The 19,095-nt window shown below is 43.7% G+C and overlaps 1 protein-coding gene across 1 annotated transcript in view; it reads right to left on the reverse strand.

The window, feature by feature from the left end:
* Positions 1-401: 401 nt before the first annotated feature.
* Positions 402-19,095, reverse strand: part of CENPC (centromere protein C) — a 69,512-nt gene continuing 50,818 nt past the window's right edge. The window contains exons 13-17 of the mRNA XM_060247845.1: positions 11,838-11,930; positions 8,931-9,085; positions 7,382-7,472; positions 4,316-4,388; positions 402-1,037 (exon numbers count right to left, since the gene is read on the reverse strand). Coding sequence (XP_060103828.1) covers positions 1,022-1,037; positions 4,316-4,388; positions 7,382-7,472; positions 8,931-9,085; positions 11,838-11,930 — 428 coding nt within the window. The 3' untranslated portion in view covers positions 402-1,021. The remainder of the gene's footprint in view (positions 1,038-4,315; positions 4,389-7,381; positions 7,473-8,930; positions 9,086-11,837; positions 11,931-19,095) is intronic.

Here is a 19,095-nt window from a genome sequence, read left to right on the forward strand (position 1 = left end):
AGGAGTGGGGAATCAAACCCGGTTCTCCCAGATAAGAGTCCTCTGCACACTTAACCAATACACCAAACATTTGACATGTGACCCCACAAGTGGAGTCTCTGATTAGCTTCTACTGTCTCCAACCCATCTCAAAGAGTGAGACTTTAATTATTACGATCACTCAGTGTGGCATGTCTTAGTTTTCTTCCATGAAATTCTGGGTTTCAAGAGCAACTTTCTAATTCTTGATATAAAGAACTGGTGGTGCTGAGAATGTGTGCAGAGACCCATGTGCAGGCCTCTCTGCACCCAAGCCACATGGCCCAGCAAGTCTCCCATTCCTATGAATGTCTGTCTGTCTCCTGCAAGGAAGGCAGGAACTGATGCAGTCCCCGCTCAAGCACATCCAACAGCCACACATCTTTCGAAGTCAACATGCCTTCAACTTTTAATATTTTCAAACATACAACTTCTAATTTTCAAACATTACAACTTTCAGATTCAGATTTAAGTACAACTTTTTAACATTACAACTTTTAATATTTTCAAACATACCAAAAGTAATAAGAAAAAGCCCTCACTTTTTCCTCTGCCCAGCTCCTCTGCACACCATCTTCAGGAGCGCTGGTGCATTCTGAGCAGCACTGCCATGGCACACAAGGAAACCTTCAGAGGTTTTTCATTTTTTAAAAACCAAAGCATCTCTCAGGGCAACCAAAAAAGAAGGGCACATGTCTGGCCTGAATGTGGATGTTGCCTTGGGAATACGTTTGGAGAGAACACACTTGGAACTTGGTTTTAAAAGTCCTTGTACCTTTGCAAAGATTTTTGCTCCAGCTTTTAGAGCCACACATTTTACAGCTGCAATTGCTGAAGAATACATGAGAAGTTAAAGAACCTCCAAAAATAAACAACTTAATTGAAAAAAGTCCTAGAAACAGACTAACTGAAAAACCTGCAACGATACAGAACTCCTGAGAATTCTTCCAGTTTTAGCATGTGATCGCCACGTTGCTCCACGAGATATGGATCTGAGGATATTTCATTCACCTTCCAGCCTGAAATGAAACATGAGTGGTGGGTTTCATAATGGATAGTAAACATCAAATGAAAGTTTTACTTATTTGGAAAACGCATGCTGGGGGCGGGGGGAACTATTCAAGTTACCTTGACTGAAGATTAAGGAACAAAATCATATAATGGCTTTGTGGACAAGCCTATTTCTGCATAATTCAATGCCTTTGATGTGTTTTATCCAAAATTTCAGTTAAGATTTCTAACAGAAATGCTTGCAGATATACCAGAGGGTCAGGCTATCAGTAGAAGGATAAAATGGAGGAAAGACCCACTCGCTTGTAATCCACCACTTAACAAAGAATGAATACAGGAGAACGTTTACTCTTATGAGGTGGGACGTTCTCCCTTCAGTGGTGGTGGAGGGGAGATACAAAAAGGTGCCGTCCCAAGAACGATTATGTCCCTGCTGCTGCAATGATGGTATCGAATCTCTAGTCCATGTCATATTTGACTGCGAGGCTTGTAATGATCATCGAGATCATTTCCCACGGCCAGACCTTTTACCAGTACCCCAAAATTGCAACTCCTTAAGAATCTTCTTAGAAACAGACTAAGGAACCCTGAGGTTACATACAAATTAGCAAAATTTGGCAGGCTTGCCACAAGAATAAGGAAAAGATGATTCCGTCAGGAAATGGCTAAACACCTTTGCCAATCTGTTGGCTGTAACTGCCATGTTTTGTTATATTTGTAGTTTTATAATAGTATTTTATGCCTTTTATGTATGATTTTATGGACAATCAATTTTTTGTAATCCACCATCTCTTTGCTTCGGTCTGGCAAGTGAGCTTCTCCAAGGCGTGCTGGGTGCACAGCTGAAGCCCAAGGGAGCCGCTCCCCCCAGCAGAAGGGTGAGGGAAGCAAGGCACAGGCAAAGAATCAGCCCTCAAGGTCTGTCTAGCACAGCAGCTACAGAATGCTGACGCCTCAAGCTGGTCATGGACCACACTGGGGTTGACCTTGAAAGCCCTGTCGGGTTTAGGCTACAGGAAAAGAAAGGAACACCCAGATTGGTACTGTAAAAATAAATAAATAAACTTGCAGACACTCTCACAGTGTAGAATAAAATAAATAGCTATGGCTTTAATCTGTTGTTGTAAGTCGTCTCTCCTTATAATAATAATAATCAAACTACCCTGATTACTAATACTGGCCAGCAGTAGCGGCTGCATGGCTCAAGTGTGCTTCACAGGCACAGATAAGAGATATTTAAAGTGACACGTCTGCTCACAGGCACCTGAATAATTCTAACGATCATGTAGGCATACTTTCAAAAATAGTCTTGTGCTGCACCACTGTCCACAAGACTGCCAGGGCTCACAGGCAGATGCAATTTAATAATAAACAAACTGCAGTGGTGAAAGCAAAGTGCACCCCAGAGGCATCCTGGACTGCCGGCTTCATGACAGCCCCAACTCCAGGCTGGGGGCCAATAGAATCATTCTGCTGCCAGCAGTGTCACTGGGAACGAATCAACACCAAGACGCATTTCCCAGGCAGCTCTCGCATTTTGATTGCAAAACCTTCTTCACATCAAAATAGCTGAACTCATTTTGACTTCCAGATGGAACCAAACAATAGGTAACCACCATCAAGTACAATTGTAGAAGTAAATAATTGCAATTTTAGTAAAGAAACAATGCCATAAACTTACCCAGAATAATAAAAATAATTTTATACCATTGCATCTCACCAAGCAACTCTTAAGCTTCTCTTCAAAACTAGATTCTTACATAAGCACATCCCACAGTCACACAGTTAAAAGCTGAAATGCCAAATAAGCTAAATTTCATGTGAAATCCACTTCTAACCTCCACTTGTGTGATTCAGCCATCCAAGTTTTGAAAGACTAGTTATTCAAGACTTAGTGTGAGGTTTGGCCAGTTATCTACTCAATAAACTCACTCTCATGAAAACATGTTTAGAATTTATTAAAAGTTAGATGCAGGTAGTGACTCTTCTCTCAGAGAGCCATTGCCAAGAATGACACAATTAGCATCAATGGTTATAGTTACAGGACACAAAAGTGTGGACAAATTCAAGTCTCCACCCCTTGTCAGTTCTTTCCCAGAGTTCAGGACCCAGCAATGCAAGACACTACATTCTAAGGGCCCTGTATCTTCAAGGTCCGTAGCTGCATTCCCAGGTGAGAATATGCCCGTTGCTATAGTAGCAAGATAAGCAATATAATGGTAACACCAAAAGGTGCAAAGTAACCAGCATCCATCACCCCCGGCACACCCTTAGGCACTAAAATACTTGTTCACAGGTCAACAGCGAAGAAATGAAACTTCACATGGTCAGCAAGAAAGGAAACCTGGCAGGCCCAACCTGACACTTTGACAGAAGGTGGAAGGTGAACACCAGCCAGTGCGACACAATATGACTTTAGCTGAAAAATGGGTTCTAGAAAATTTGGTGAAGGATAAGAACATAATAATAAAAGAAGCCGACAAAGGTGGGGCCACAGTGATAATGCACGGACAGGATTATCAGGCAATGGTTAGTACCTTATTGAACAATACTATCCATGATTCCATGGACCACCACCTCCTCCTCCTCCTCCTCCACTCCTTTCACTACCAGAAGGAGTCCTGGAGTGGCTGACAATCGCCTACCCTTCCCCTCCGCAGAACAGAAACCCCATGACAGGTAGGTGAGGCTGAGAGACTTCTGAGAGAACTCTGAGTAACCCAAGTCACCCAGCTGGGTGCATGTGGAGGAGGAGTGAGGAATCAGACCCGGTTTTCCAGACTAGAGTCCATTGCTCTTAACAGGTACACCAAACAGGCTCTCCAGTTGGCAACTGCCTCCCCAGGTATTTCCAACATAATGCAACGAAGTGCCATGCCACAGAATGTGCACCAAGACAGACAACCAAGACAGCTGGCTTCAAAGCCCTTCCCTACAACCACATTTCCTGCATAATCTCTCTTGCTCTCACAGCCTCAGCTACTGTGCAGAGTTGTTGTGAGGATACAATGGGAAGGAGAGCCATGTTCATTACTTTGAGCTCCTTTGTGGGGCAGGATAAAAACACAAAGGATGTTGTCAGCACAAATTATTCCTCTCTCATGTATTTCTCAGCAAGACTTGAGTCTAGAAAAATCTCAGGTTCCTGCCCTGCACCAGATTCTGCAGTGCTCTGGCTGCAGGGGTCTCCTTGTAACCGGAAAGGCAAAAGTTACATAAGAGAAGGCAAAAGACAAGACGGAAAAGAGACAGTCAAAGATTATGCTATTCAGTGGCTCTTTCCTACCTGTTTCCTTTTATGTGTGTGAAAACCAGAATGCATTCTTCATTCGAGATATTCTGTATGTTGTATACATTCCCTAAAATCAGACAAACAGCATCCATTATAGAAACAGTTAATCTCCTTTACAAATTCCCATGAAATTTCAGCAATGGCAATTAACATTCAGACGCTTTTTATGTTAGCAAAAATCCCCACACTCAGAGGATAACACCCAGAGTTAATATCAAGAACGCTGGCCTCATACCTTCCCATTTACTAAGAATTTTCCACAAACCACACAAGTTCCAATGTTCCTTCCATGGTCTTCACTTCTATGCTTCTAGGAAGGCACATGTATACAGACACAGGTTGTGTGCCCATTTTTGGTCTGTTTGGAGTGCAAGACGCCCCTTCTGCCTTCCCCAGTCCAGATCTATGCTCACTGCTAGCATGCAGGGCTGAGTGGAGCCTTTGATGCTGCAGAAGTGCAGAGCCCACCGCAGGCAGCACTGAGTAAAGAAGCCTTTTGAAAGATGGGGGTGACATTAGCTACCTTCCAGTCCTCACGAATGGAGGCAGAGTTCAATGGAAGATTACATATTTTTGTCAGGAGATCTACAAGTTCATCTTTGAGTGAACTCTTGGATGTATGCCATCCAGGCCTGGTGGCTTATCAGTTTTTGAATTGTCTATCAGTCGTAGGGCCTCCTCTCTCATCACTCAGGTCTTTCAACACCCCTCCTGAAATCAGCAATTCTAAAATGGGCAAGCACTTCTCATCTTCCACAGTGAAGACAGAGGCAAAAAATGCATTCAGCTTCTCAGCCATTTCCCTATCCTCCTTCAGTAATCCTTTTACCCCTTGGTCATCCAAGGGCCCCACTGCCTCCCTGGCTGGTTTCCTGTTTCTAATGTATTTGAAGGAATTTTTATTGTTGGTTATTGTATTTTTTGCAATATGCTCCTCATAGTCCCTTTTTACCTGCCTGATCACAGACCTGCATTTTATTTGTCACAGCCTGTGTTCCCTTTTATTAACCTCACTGAGACTAACTTTCCACAACTTAAAGGGATCCTTTTACCTTTTATAGCTTCCATTACTTTGTTTGTTAACCATGCAGGTCTTTTTTCTATACCAATTTGTGTGTTTCCTAACCTGCAGTATATATTTTATCTGAGCTTCTAAGATTGTAGTTTTAAATAGTCTCCAAGCTTCCCCAAAGGTTTTGACCCTTTTGATGTTTCCTTTCAGTTTCTTCTTCACATGCTCCCTCATCTCAGGGAAGTTACTCCTTTTAAAGTTAAAAGTGGTTGTGTTGGTTTTTTTGGGCAACTTCCTAGTTATACAAGTCCCCAAGAGTCTTCTCTATTTCTCCAGGTCAGGCACATTAGCCTCAAGGGTGTGAACTTGTTCCTTGAGAACCATGAGCTCCTTGCACCGAGCACACACCCAGGACTTCTGTCCAGTGGGCAGACAGTTGTACATGTGGCACTGAGTGTAAAACACTGGATAGCCCTCAACCCCCTGCTGGCATTCTGCTTCCGTAATTGCTTTTTAATTTTTTTTTAAAAAAATATATGCAACCCCCCCCCTTTTAGTACCCTTTGTATTTAAGTGGCTCTCCTTGTGGAAAGACTTCTTACCTTATTGAGAAATGAGTCTAGGGCCCTCGCTTCCTAGTCCTTCCTGGGCTTCTTTCAGAGCACCTAGGCTAACAGCTCCTTAGTTCACACCAAAGGCTCATGCCTCTGGTGAGTTGAGCCTTACAAGATCAAAGAGGGTGGGGCCAGCAGTCAGCCCCAGGCAACACAGACACTTCCAATTGTCAAGTCTGCTGTATTGTTATTAACATGTTGTCTAACTCTGGTTCAGAAGCAAGGGATTCTGGGATCTTACTGAACACCGAATGCTGCTAGCTACCTCTCCTCCCCCCCTCCTCTTAGCTATGCCTTTGTTGTGTAGTCTGCTTTGAAATGCTGATATGTGAACAAGATAGTGGAGCCTTCTCAAGCTGGGTGTCTGTGGGAGTGTGAAGCGCCAAGGCCTTGGCTTGGGAACGAGGGAGTAACATCCTTGTGCGAAAATATACTGCATAGAGTGCCCCGCCCGTAGGAATCCTTTGATCTATACCTTAAATGCTTGGTTAATGTCCATGTACCCCAGTCCTTCAATCTCTATCATGGTCTTCATTTCTGCTTTTAATAAACTAGTAACTTTGTTTCAACCAAAGACTCGTTATTGAATTCAGCTGACTTGACACCAATCAGCAACAATCACCTGATACAATCAGCTACACTCAGCTACAGCCCAGTCAAAACAGAACAGCAGTTCCTCACTCCCCAGCAAGCACCCCCGCAGACTCTCTCCTTCCACACTATACCCTCAGCTAATTTTTCCCAGAAGTTAAGAAAAGGCAAACACTCACCCGTTCAGCAGCTCCCTTTCCTGCTCTCTCAGAGAGAGTTGGGAGGGCTGAGCCTTAAGATCTCATAACAGTTTTACTGCTCTCAATCTGAGCTAATTCCACAACAGAATTTTAAAAGTGTGACAAAGAGAAGGCATGCTAGAAATCAGAATGAAGCAAGGCCAGCAGTTTTATAAATTAGGAACTTTACCACACTTTCACTCTTTCATTAACAGTTAATACAAAAAAAGTTTACATGAACTTCTCAGTAGCTTCTAACCTAAAACATAAGCCTAAAATAGCTAACCGCTCCAGCAAAAGAGCACAGCAGTTGTTACCTGTCTTCGTAACAACAGAAAGGCAGTGCAGGGTTCTACAGAGCATCCAATGCAAAGGGTGAGGGGGAGAGGAGAGGCACAGTCTCCTCATGTGAGGGCAACACGCAGCATATTTGGAGCCACAACAGGAGACCCAAAACAATGAAGAGAAGGAGCCCTTTCTTTTGCTCATACTGCTTCAAGACAACACAAGAAATGGGCTCCTCTCCTTCTTCTGCATATTAGGAGCATGCCTCCACACTATTCTTCAAGATACGTGTGTGCAGGTGCCCACGCTCTCCCTCCTGCCTGCAAGTTGACCTTGGCCCATTTGCCTCTGGAAAGGCAGTTTAACTGAGATCACTTACCCGCTGGAACATAGAAGTAATTCCCAGTACACAGAGGATAACACTGGCCATACAAAGTAAAAAGAAGCCTGCCTTTGACAATATGGAAAACCTGCAGGAATCAACACAGTAAAAGTTACTTCAGAGGCAATTTTTAAATTCAGTCTAAAACAACAGAGCCAGATATCAGGTCAGCCATCAGAAGAGCCCTGCTGGATCAGACCAGGGTTCCATCTAGTCCAGCATCCTGTCCCACACACTGGCTTGGGGAACCTGGCACAAGAGCTTACACAGCTGAAAACTTTCTTGGCTCCTGTTATTATATTGTGGTCCAAACAGTTATGTTTTGACATGAGTCAGGCCTGGGTCTTGCTTTCCCCATGCAGGGGCAGGAAGAGAGGAGGTCAACTTCCCCGTGCCTCAGTCACAAGCTGAATTGGGACCAGTTTGGCATTCGACAGGCCTGCAGGGGCCTGATTCAGCTTGCAACCACGACATGAGGAGGACGGCCTCCAGCCTCCATTTCTGCCCCGTATTCCCAAGCCAAAAGGTTCTGGGGAGGGAGGGAGGGAGAAGTATTTCAACATTCTGGATCTGCGTGTTCCATTTAAAAAATTTAATGTATAGTTTAGCCCCTTTGACACACTGAATTTTTTATTCATACATTTCAACAAACATTGAGATTGACTGCATGCATATCCTGCTTAGAGTTTCACAGCAGAAGACCCATTTCCAAGTCAAGAGTTCCATCCATGGTATCTCAGCATTCAGCTGAAAGGATTCTTCCTAGGCACAGGAAGCAATAATCCTCAACCTGATACCCAAGGCACATTTTTTTCTCAAATGAAAACAGACACACATATTGCTTATAAAGCCAAGCACACCACAATAATTCTATGCAAGTCACTGCCAGAGTTCTCTCCTAAACAGAAGGAGCTGAGTGGAGAGTACTAATTCAGCAAGCAGCATCTTTCAGGGATGGGCAGCTCACAAGTGATACAAACACAGCAGAGTTACCCATCTGCTCTGAAACAGCCAACTAGAAAAAAATTAAGGGCAAAATACAGAATCATGCAATACAAACCATGTGGATTCCTCTGTGGATGAGTGGTTTGGGCTTTCTAGAACACTCTTAATCATTTCATTTTTCATGCATGGGAATTGTTACCCATTATAATCTTCATCTACTGCATCACAAGTACAAACAAAGCAAACATTGCCTCAAGAGGTCCTTTCCTTTTGCTTTTGTTTCCTTAACTGATTCACAAATCTTGACCAGCAGAAGATTCTCATTCCTCATTTTTTGGACCAAGAGCTAAAAGGACTGAAGCAAATTTTGCTGCTGCCAGAGTAGTCTTAAGATCCTTATCCCTAAACAAAGGAGACAGAACTTCCCAGGTATAGGGAAACAACTGATCCATTAGTGGCTTAATATAATGATCCCCAAAGTCCGGCATTAACAGAAATGCTGCTGAAATGCTTATCCGGTAGCAAATATAAACACCAGCAAGAACAACTTGTTGACACTGCACATTTCACCAAGAAGGGTACAACACTCTTGCATACTTACCAGTGTATCTGTATGGGAATACTGAGATCCCTTTTCTTTGAATGGCTTCAATATCAGTTTGCCAGTAGAAAAGATGGGTGTAGAAAAGTATTTGTACACAGACACATCTTCATTATTGAAGAAAAGCAAATGTGAATGGCCGCTATTCACACATTCTGTTGGAAAATTGGAAAACAAGTATTCAGAGATGATTCTAGATCAATACATACATATTCTGTCCTGGTACACCTATTACCAAGATAGATTAAGCTTCAACTTTCTCAGCTACACACTGGAAAGGAACATCCCAGCAACCTCAGAATCAGCGGACTATATTATTTGGGACAAGAATACTGGGGAAGCACGCAGGGGATTTAAGAATCGGCACGATCCCCACAGTCCTGAACATCCCGGGGACAGGGTATGCTTGAATATCACCTTTATAATCTTTGGCTGGTCCCCTATCTCACTCCCGAGGACCTCACTACAATGACCCATGCAATGGTCACTTCCACACTTGACTACTGTAACTCGCTCTGCATGGGGCTGCCCTTGAACTTGACAGGGAAACTGCAGCTGGTGCAGAATATGGCGGCAAGCATGCTGGCAACGATGCCTATGAGGGCTCACATTCAGCAGGTGCTCCGCCAACTGCACTGGCTGCCTATAGAGCACCAGAACTAATTCATGGTTCCAGTGTTAACTTTTATCGCCCTATGCAGCCAGGGACCTGCATATCTCAGAGACCCTCTCTTCCTGTATGAACCCTGTAGAGCAGGGGTGTCAAACATGTGGCCCAGGGGCTGAATCAGGCCCTTGGAGGGTTCCTATCAGGCCCCTGAGCAACTGGCTGTTATCTGCTTTCTTCTCCCTCTCTTGCTTCCTTTTGCATCACAGCTTGCTTTGCCAGGCTTGCTCAATCGCACAGGAGCTACAGAGTGAAGTCTCCATCTTCTCCACTGGCTGAGGTTCCTCCTTGGGGTAGAAAGGCGGGAAGGGAGAGCTTCCTTTGCCAGGCTCTCTCAATTGTACAGCAGAGCTACTGAGCCAAGCCTCTCTTCCTTCTATTGGCTGAGGCTCCTCCCCTTCCTGGTACCCAGGGGAAGGAAGGAAAGAACCAGAGCTTCCTTTGCCCAGTTCTCTTGATCCCATGGGAGAAATACAAAGAAAGCACCTTTAAAACCAATGAGTGCTAATGTTTTAAACAGGGGTCATTTTGTAGAAAAAGAGGTGCCGGAGCTCATTAGCACAACTCATTTGCATATGCCACACACCCCTGACATCACTGGAAGGCGTGCTCAATTATATCAGCTCAGCGTCTACCTTAAAGTGCTTCTTGAATTAGAATGGTCATCATAAAAACTTACTCCCATCATACTTTTTAAATTACTTTCTCCTATGTGGCCACAATGGCATGATGAAGATTTCCATCTGTCTGCTTTATATGTTTTGGTTATCTCCCCATCTTTAGTGGGGGGAAATATGGTCTGCATATAGGAGGGAAGTTCATCAGCTGTCCCTTTGGAGTAAAGTAAATAATCTTATTTTTAATGTAAATAAGACGAAGGAAATCATAGTGGATTACAGGAAGAGTAGTCTGGATATTCAGCCTTTGTTTATTGATGGTGTTATGGTAGAACAGGTGACAGAATGGAAGTTTTTGGGAATTATCATGAAACAGGATCTAACATGGGGGGCAAATACTTCAGCTCTAGCGAAAAAGGCCCAGCAGCGACTATACTATTTAAGACTCTTAAGATCACAACAACTGTCAGGGAGTCTGCTGGTTGCCTTTTATCGTCGTTCCATTGAGAGCATTATATCTTATTGCCTCTGTGTATGGTTTGGGAGCTGCACGGAAGCAGAGAGAAGGGTGCTCCAAAGAGTGACGAGAAGAGCACAGAAGATTTGTGGATGCTCTCTCCCCTCATTGGTGGATCTGTATAATATGGGATGTAAAAGGAAGATACAAATGATCTTAAAGGACCCTTCACATACGGGCCACTTGCTATTTGAGATCTTACCGTCGGGCAGACGATATAGAGTGTTGAAGGCTAAGACAAATAGATTTAAGGGCAGCTTCTATCCAAGTGCTGTGGTTAGGCTAAATGCAGGGCTATGAATGGTTATTTGTTTTAGATGTAGGCTAAATGTAGGGTTATGAATGGTTATTTGTTTTAGATGTATTTAAATGGTTTATGCATATGTCTTTTCTTTAGTGTTGATGTGTTGGTATGTTTGTGGAAGAGCACCTCATTTCGTTGCTCTCATTTTCCTTTTTTGAGAACAATGACAATAAATTTATCATATCATATCATATCATATTAAAAAGTTTGTCAAATCTTAGAGTTCAGCAAAATTCTCACAGGAGGTTTGAATACCTGATCTCTGCTACCAAATCTTAAATAGATAAACAGCCCAGCAGGTCTCATGTATGTCAGAGGCAGCCCTCAGAACGGACGAGTTCCACACCTCGACTGAGTGACCAGAACCTTCTGGTGATCCCTGGCCCAAAGCACAGCCGACTGGCCTCGACGAGGGCCTGGGTGTTCTCAGGCCTGGTGCAACAAGCTCCCACCTGAGATCAGGGCCCTGAGGCAGTCACTGCAATTCTGCAAGACAAAGCTGCTTCAGCTGAGGCAACTGGATGTCCAAACCTCCATCTTTCTGCTAACATCCCATAACACTGCCCAGAGGGTTTTTACTGGTGCTTCAACAACCTCGTTTGGTTTTGTCTAACTTTTTTTAATGGTCTGAATTTTAAATCTGACCAATGTTTTTATTGATTACGATATATGTGATTTGTAAACCGCCTTGAGCCCACTCTGTGGAGGAGGGCGGGGTAGAAATTAAATTAAATAAATAAATAAATAAATAAATATGCTTGAAAAAGAAAACCAAGCATTTGAAAAAGTTCCCATCACTTACCTTGAAGAACTTCTTGCTTTGAGGCGGCATCAAATACGTGAGCTGGCTCTGAGGGATCTTTCAAGGCAGGATTTGCATTTCCCAGCATCTTCTCTGCAAGACAGAAGACCAAATGAGGAAACCTGAACGTAGGATCGCTTCTTCCACAAGCATGGAGAAAAATACTGAAGTGGCTCTGGACGAAGGGAGAAGAAATACTGAAGAGCTCTAACCGTTTGATGGGCAAAACAGCAACAAGAATTTGTTTTATGTCTGCACAATATCCAATAGGTCCAAACAATTATAGGATTCATTATAGGATGTGGGGGAGACTCGTATTGGCAGTAGTATGTGGAAAAAGGATCTAGGGGACTCACATCACACGGCTGACTCATGCTCAATGTCTACTTGGGGGAAATCTTGGGGGAAAGCCGACAGGAGATGAAATGGCTGTGGTTCGGGAGGACTCATCTCAAAGAGATGAAGGGTTAGCTGATACTTTTCTACCGGGTAATGGATCAGAGTTGTCCACTGAGATGGTGACAAACAGAATGGACTGCCTGCCAGAGTCTCGAGGCGGCAGGAGAAAGGTGGCGGGCCTAGCTTGCCTGGGAAATTATAGATGTTTGTACACAAATGCTAGAAGTTTTCAAAGTAAAATTGGTGAGTTGGAATGCTTAGTGTTGGGAGAAAACATAGACATTGTGGGAATTTCAGAAACTTGGTGGAATGAGGAGAATCAGTGGGACACGGTGATTCCTGGATATAAGTTATACCAGAAGGATAGGGAGGGAAGGGTTGGGGGTGGGGTGGCTCTGTATATCAGAGAGGGCATATGGTCCAGTAAGACTGAGGTCAGAGAATTAGACTCCCTTCTAAAAATGCTTTGGGTTGAAATAGAGGGCCCAAAAGGAAATTTAACTATGGGAGTTTGTTATCGCCCACCAAATCAAAAGATAGAGGATGATTATAATATGATGGAAGGCTTAAAGATAGTGGCTAGACATAAAAACTGTCGTCATAGGTGATTTTAACTACCCGCAGATTGATTGGGTCAATATGTGTTCTGGTTGAGAGAAAGAGATTGAGTTTCTAGATGCTCTCAATGACTGTGCTATGGAGCAGATCGTCTCTGAACCTACCAGGGGTGAGGCGATCCTGGATTTGGTCCTAAGTAATGCCCAAGACTTGGTGAGAGATGTAAAAGTGATTGCACCGCTTGGGAGCAGTGACCATAACATTATTGATTTCACCGTTTGTATAAATAGAGAGTTGCCCCAAAAGACCAGCACAACCACGTTTAACCTTAAAAGGGGTAAATTCTCTGAGATGAGGAGGCATGTGAAGAGGAAACTGAAAGAAAAGGTAAATACAGTCAAAACCCTTGTGGAAGCTTGGAGGCTATTTAAAACTACAATCCTAGAAGCTCAGATCAAATATATACCACAAGTTAGGAAAGGCACAAACAGGTATAAGAAAAGGCCTGCATGGTTAACAAACAAAGTAATGGAAGCTATAAAAGGTAAGAAGGACTCCTTTAAGTGGTGGAAAGCTAGTCCAAGTGAGATTAATAAAAGGGAATGTTTAGTGTTGGGAGAAAACATAGACATTGTGGGAATTTCAGAAACTTGGTGGAATGAGGAGAATCAGTGGGACACGGTGATTCCTGGATATAAGTTATATCGGAAGGATAGGGAGGGAAGGGTTGGAGGTGGGGTGGCTCTGTATGTCAGAGAGGATATACGGTCCAGTAAGACTGAGGTCAGAGAATTAGATTCCCTTTTAGAAATGCTTTGGGTTGAAATAGAGGGCCCAAAAGGAAATTTAACTATGGGAGTTTGTTATCGCCCACCAAATCAAAAGAGAGAGGATGATTATAATATGATGGAGGGATTAAAGATAGCGGCTAAACGTAAAAACTGTGTCGTAATAGGTGATTTTAACTACCCGCAGATTGATTGGGTCAATATGTGTTCTGGTCGAGAGAAAGAGATTGAGTTTCTTGATGCTCTCAATGACTGTGCTATGGAGCAGATGGTCTCAGAACCTACCAGGGGTGGGGCGATCCTGGATCTGGTCCTAAGTAATGCCCAAGACTTGGTGAGAGACGTAAAAGTGATTGCGCCGCTTGGGAACAGTGACCATAATGTTATTGATTTCACCATTTGTATAAATAGGGAGTTGCCCAAAAAGACCGCCACAACCACATTTAACTTTAAAAGGGGTAAATTCTCTGAGATGAGGAGGCATGTGAGGAGGAAACTGAAAGGAAAGGTAAATACGGTCAAAACCCTTGGGGAAGCTTGGAGACTATTTAAAACTATAATCCTAGAAGCTCAGATAAAATACATACCACAAGTTAGGAAAGGCACAAACAGGTATAAGAAGAGACCAGCATGGTTAACAAACAAAGTAATGGAAGCTGTAAAAGGTAGGAAGGACTCCTTTAAGCGGTGGAAAACCAGTCCAAGTGAGATTAATAAAAGGGAACACAGACAGTGGCAAATCAAATGCAAGACTGTGATCAGGCAGGCAAAAAGGGACTATGAGGAGCATATTGCAAAAAACATAAAGACCAACAATAAAAATTTCTTCAAATATATTAGAAGTAGGAAACCAGCCAGGGAAGCAGTGGGGCCCTTGGATGACCATGGGGTAAAAGGATTACTGAAGGAGGATGGGGAAATGGCTGAGAAGCTGAATGCATTTTTTGCCTCCGTCTTCACCGTGGAAGATGAGAAGTGTTTGCCCGCCCCAGAACCACTAATATTGGAAGGGGTGTTGAAAGACCTGAGTCAGATTGAGGTGACAAAAGAGGAGGTCCTACAACTGATAGACAAATTAAAAACTAATAAGTCACCGGGTCCGGATGGCATACATCCGAGAGTTCTGAAAGAACTCAAAGTTGAACTTGTGGATCTTCTAACAAAAATCTGTAATCTTTCATTGAAATCTGCCTCCGTTCCTGAGGACTGGAAGGTAGCAAATGTCACCCCCATCTTTAAAAAGGGTTCCAGAGGAGATCCGGGAAATTACAGGCCAGTCAGTCTGACTTCAATACCGGGAAAGTTGGTAGAAACCATTATCAAGGACAGAATGAGTAGGCACATTGATGAACACGGGTTATTGAGGAAGACTCAGCATGGGTTCTGCAAGGGAAGATCTTGCCTCACTAACCTGTTACATTTCTTTGAGGGGGTGAACAAACATGTGGACAAAGGAGACCCGATAGATGTTGTTTACCTTGACTTCCAGAAAGCTTTTGATAAAGTTCCTCATCAAAGGCTCCTTAGAAAGCTTGAGAGTCATGGAGTAAAAGGACAGGTCCTCTTGTGGATCAAAAACTGGCTGAGTAATAGGAAGCAGAGAGTGAGTATAAATGGGCAGTCTTCGCAGTGGAGGACGGTAAGCAGTGGGGTGCCGCAGGGCTCGGTACTGGGTCCCATCCTCTTTAACTTGTTCATAAATGATTTAGAGTTGGGAGTGAGCAGTGAAGTGGCCAAATTTGCGGATGACACTAAATTGTTCAGGGTGGTGAGAACCAGAGAGGATTGTGAGGAACTCCAAAGGGATCTGTTGAGGCTGGGTGAGTGGGCGTCAACGTGGCAGATGCGGTTCAATGTGGCCAAGTGCAAAGTAATGCACATTGGGGCCAAGAATCCCAGCTACAAATACAAGTTGATGAGGTGTGAACTGGCAGAGACAGACCAAGAGAGAGATCTTGGGGTCATGGTAGATAATTCACTGAAAATGTCAAGACAGTGTGCGTTTGCAATAAAAAAGGCCAACGCCATGCTGGGAATTATTAGGAAGGGAATTGAAAACAAATCAGCCAGTATCATAATGCCTCTGTATAAATCAATGGTGCGGTCTCATTTGGAGTACTGTGTGCAGTTCTGGTCGCCGCACCTCAAAAAGGATATTATAGCATTGGAGAAAGTTCAGAAAAGGGCAACTAAAATGATTAAAGGGCTGGAACACCTTCCCTATGAAGAAAGGTTGAAACGCTTAGGGCTCTTTAGCTTGGAGAAACGTCGACTGAGGGGTGACATGATAGAAGTTTACAAGATAATGCATGGGATGGAGAAAGTAGAGAAAGAAGTACTTTTCTCCCTTTCTCACAATACAAGAACTCGTGGGCATTCGATGAAATTGCTGAGCAGACAGGTTAAAACGGATAAAAGGAAGTACTTTTTCACCCAAAGGGTGATTTACATGTGGAATTCACTGCCACAGGAGGTGGTGGCGTCCACAAGCATAGCCACCTTCAAGAAGGGGTTAGATAAAAATATGGAGCAGAGGTCCATCAGTGGCTATTAGCTACAGTGTGTGTGTGTGTGTGTGTATATATATATATATATATATTTGGCCGCTGTGTGACACAGAATGTTGGACTGGATGGGCCATTGGCCTGATCTAACATGGCTTCTCTTATGTTCTTATGTTCTTAACACAGAATGTGGAAAATCAAATACAAGACTGCGATCAGGCAGGCAAAAAGGGACTATGAGGAGCATATAGCAAAAAACATAAAGACCAACAATAAAAATTTCTTCAAATATATTAGAAGCAGGAAACCAGCCAGGGAGGCAGTGGGGCCCTTGGATGACCAAGGGGTAAAAGGATTACTGAAGGACGATAGGAAAATGGCTGAGAAGCTGAATGCATTTTTTGCCTCCGTCTTCACTGTGGAAGACGAGAAGTGTTTGCCCACTCCAGAACCACTAATTTTGGAAGGGGTGTTGAAAGACCTGAGTCAGATTGAGGTGACAAGAAAGGAGGTCCTACAACTGATAGACGAATTAAAAACTAATAAGTCACCAGGTCCGGATGGCATACATCCAAGAGTTCTGAAAGAACTCAAAGATGAACTTGTGGATCTTTTGACAAAAATATGTAATCTTTCATTGAAATCTGCCTCCGTTCCTGAGGACTGGAAGGTAGCAAATGTCACCCACATCTTTTAAAAGGGTTCCAGAGGAGATCTGGGAAATTACAGGCCAATCAGTCTGACTTCAATACCAGGAAAATTGGTAGAAACCATTATCAAGGACAGACTAAGTAGGCACATTGATGAACACGAGTTATTGAGGAAGACTCAGCATGGCTTCTGTAAGGGAAGATCTTGCCTCACTAACCTGTTACATTTCTTTGAGGGGGTGAACAAACATGTGGACAAAGGAGACCCGATAGATATTGTTTACCTTGACTTCCATAAAGTTTTTTATAAAGTTCCTCATCAAAGGCTCCTTAGTAAGCTCGAGAGTCATGGAGTAAAAGGACAGGTCCTCTTGTGGATCAAAAACTGCCTACTTAATAGGAAGCAGAGAGTGAGTATAAATGGGCAGTCTTCGCAGTGGAGGACGGTAAGCAGTGGGGTGCCGCAGGGCTCAGTGCTGGGTCCCATGCTCTTTAACTTGTTCATAAATGATTTGGAGTTGAGAGTAAGCAGTGAAGTGGCCAAGTTTGCAGATGACACTAAATTGTTCAGGATGGTGAGAACCAGTGAGGATTGTGAGGAACTCCAAAGGAATCTGTTGAGGCTGGGTGAGTGGGCGTCAATGTGGCAGATGAGGTTCCATGTGGCCAAGTGCAAAGTAATGCAATTCTGGTCACCGCAGAAGGATATTATAGCATTGGAAAAAGTGCAGAAAAGGGCAACTAGAATGATTAAAGGTTTGGAACACTTTCCCTATGAAGAAAGGTTAAAATGCTTGGGGCTTGGAGAAACGTCGACTGAGGGGTGACATGATAGAGGTTTACAAGATTATGCATGGGATGGAGAAGGTAGAGAAACAATACAAGAACTTGTGGGCATTCGATGAAATTGCTGAGCAGTCGGGTTAGAACGGATAAAAGGAGGTACTTCTTCACCCAAAGGGTGATTAACATGTGGAATTCACTGCCACAGGAGGTGGTAGCAGCTACAAGCATATCCAGCTTCAAGAGGGGGTTAGATAAAAATATGGAGCAGAGGTCCATCAGTGGCTATTAGCCACAGTGTGTGTGTATATAATTTTTGGCCACTGTGTGACACAGAATGTTGGACTAGATGGGCCATTGGCCTGATCCAACATGGCTTCTCTTATGTTCTTACTAAGTCCCCTACTTGGGGGGGGGAGTATTTGTGAATGTCACAACTCAGGGGGGTTTTACCAATTGTTGCCACCACTCTGGGTTAAGGGTCCCCCTTGAGAAGGCCCAGAGTCCCCTCCCAAGCCCTTCAGATCTCCTTGAGCTTAGGCTGAATAACAGGCGTGAAGACCAGGAAGAGCAAACAACAGAAAAAAAAGCTGATTTAAAAGATCAGTTCAGTGCAATATAAACAAACAAGGGTGCATTAACCAGTAAAAGGGGAGAAGGAAAAATAAATGCCCTAACGCTGCGTCTGGACTTCCTGTACGTAGACTGTCTCAGCCAGACCTGGGCTCTGTCTCACCCTTCCTCCATGGGCCAGGGTCTCTTCCCTACAATAGCCCTTCCTCCGCTCTGCCCCCTAGGAAAAGAACCAAGGCTTCCACCTCCTGGGTCTTTTATTCAAGCCCTCCTCTTTCTCTGATTGGCCCAAAATGGCGCCAAACCCTTACAGGGCTTCTGGGAGTTGTAGGCCCTTCCCACTACTACCACTCAGGCTCTCCTGGGCCCATAGGCCTCTAAGGCACAGCCCAGATCATGACAGTGAATTTCCTGCACTGTGCAGTGGGTTGAACTAGATGGACCTGGAGGTCCCTTTCAACTCTATGGTTCCATAATTACAGCATCCCTAAAAGGGGTGCCATTCAAAAAAAACTATTCTTGTCAGTTAAAACCTGTGACTAATTGAAGATGTCCAAGCCTGTTTTAAGACTTTTCCTGTTCTGATCATTTCTTCAACAACAAACAGATATTAAAGCAAAAGCCACAAAACATTTAGAGCAGAGGTGCCGAACTCATTTGTTGTGAGGGCCAGATCTGACATGAGACCTCGTCCGGCCGGGCTGGGCTGTGTTGGGCTGGGCAATATGTGCACCTATTTAAGATGAGGTAGCAGATATATAAACTTTTTAAAGGACACAGACAAACACGACTAACAATTTCTTAAAAAAACAACTTAAAATAAAGCATGCTTAAAACATTAGCACTTGTTGGTCTTAAAAGGTGTTTTCTTTGTATTTCTCCTCTGGGATCCAGGGGACTGGGCAAAGGAAGCTCCGACTCTTTCCCTCCCTCCCCAGGTTTTGCTCTGCAGCTCCTGTGCAACTGAGCAAGCCTTGTAAAGCAATCTGAGACTCAGAAGGAA

The sequence above is a fragment of the Heteronotia binoei genome, chromosome 10, assembly GCF_032191835.1.
Source record: "Heteronotia binoei isolate CCM8104 ecotype False Entrance Well chromosome 10, APGP_CSIRO_Hbin_v1, whole genome shotgun sequence".
Lineage (NCBI taxonomy): Eukaryota > Metazoa > Chordata > Lepidosauria > Squamata > Gekkonidae > Heteronotia > Heteronotia binoei.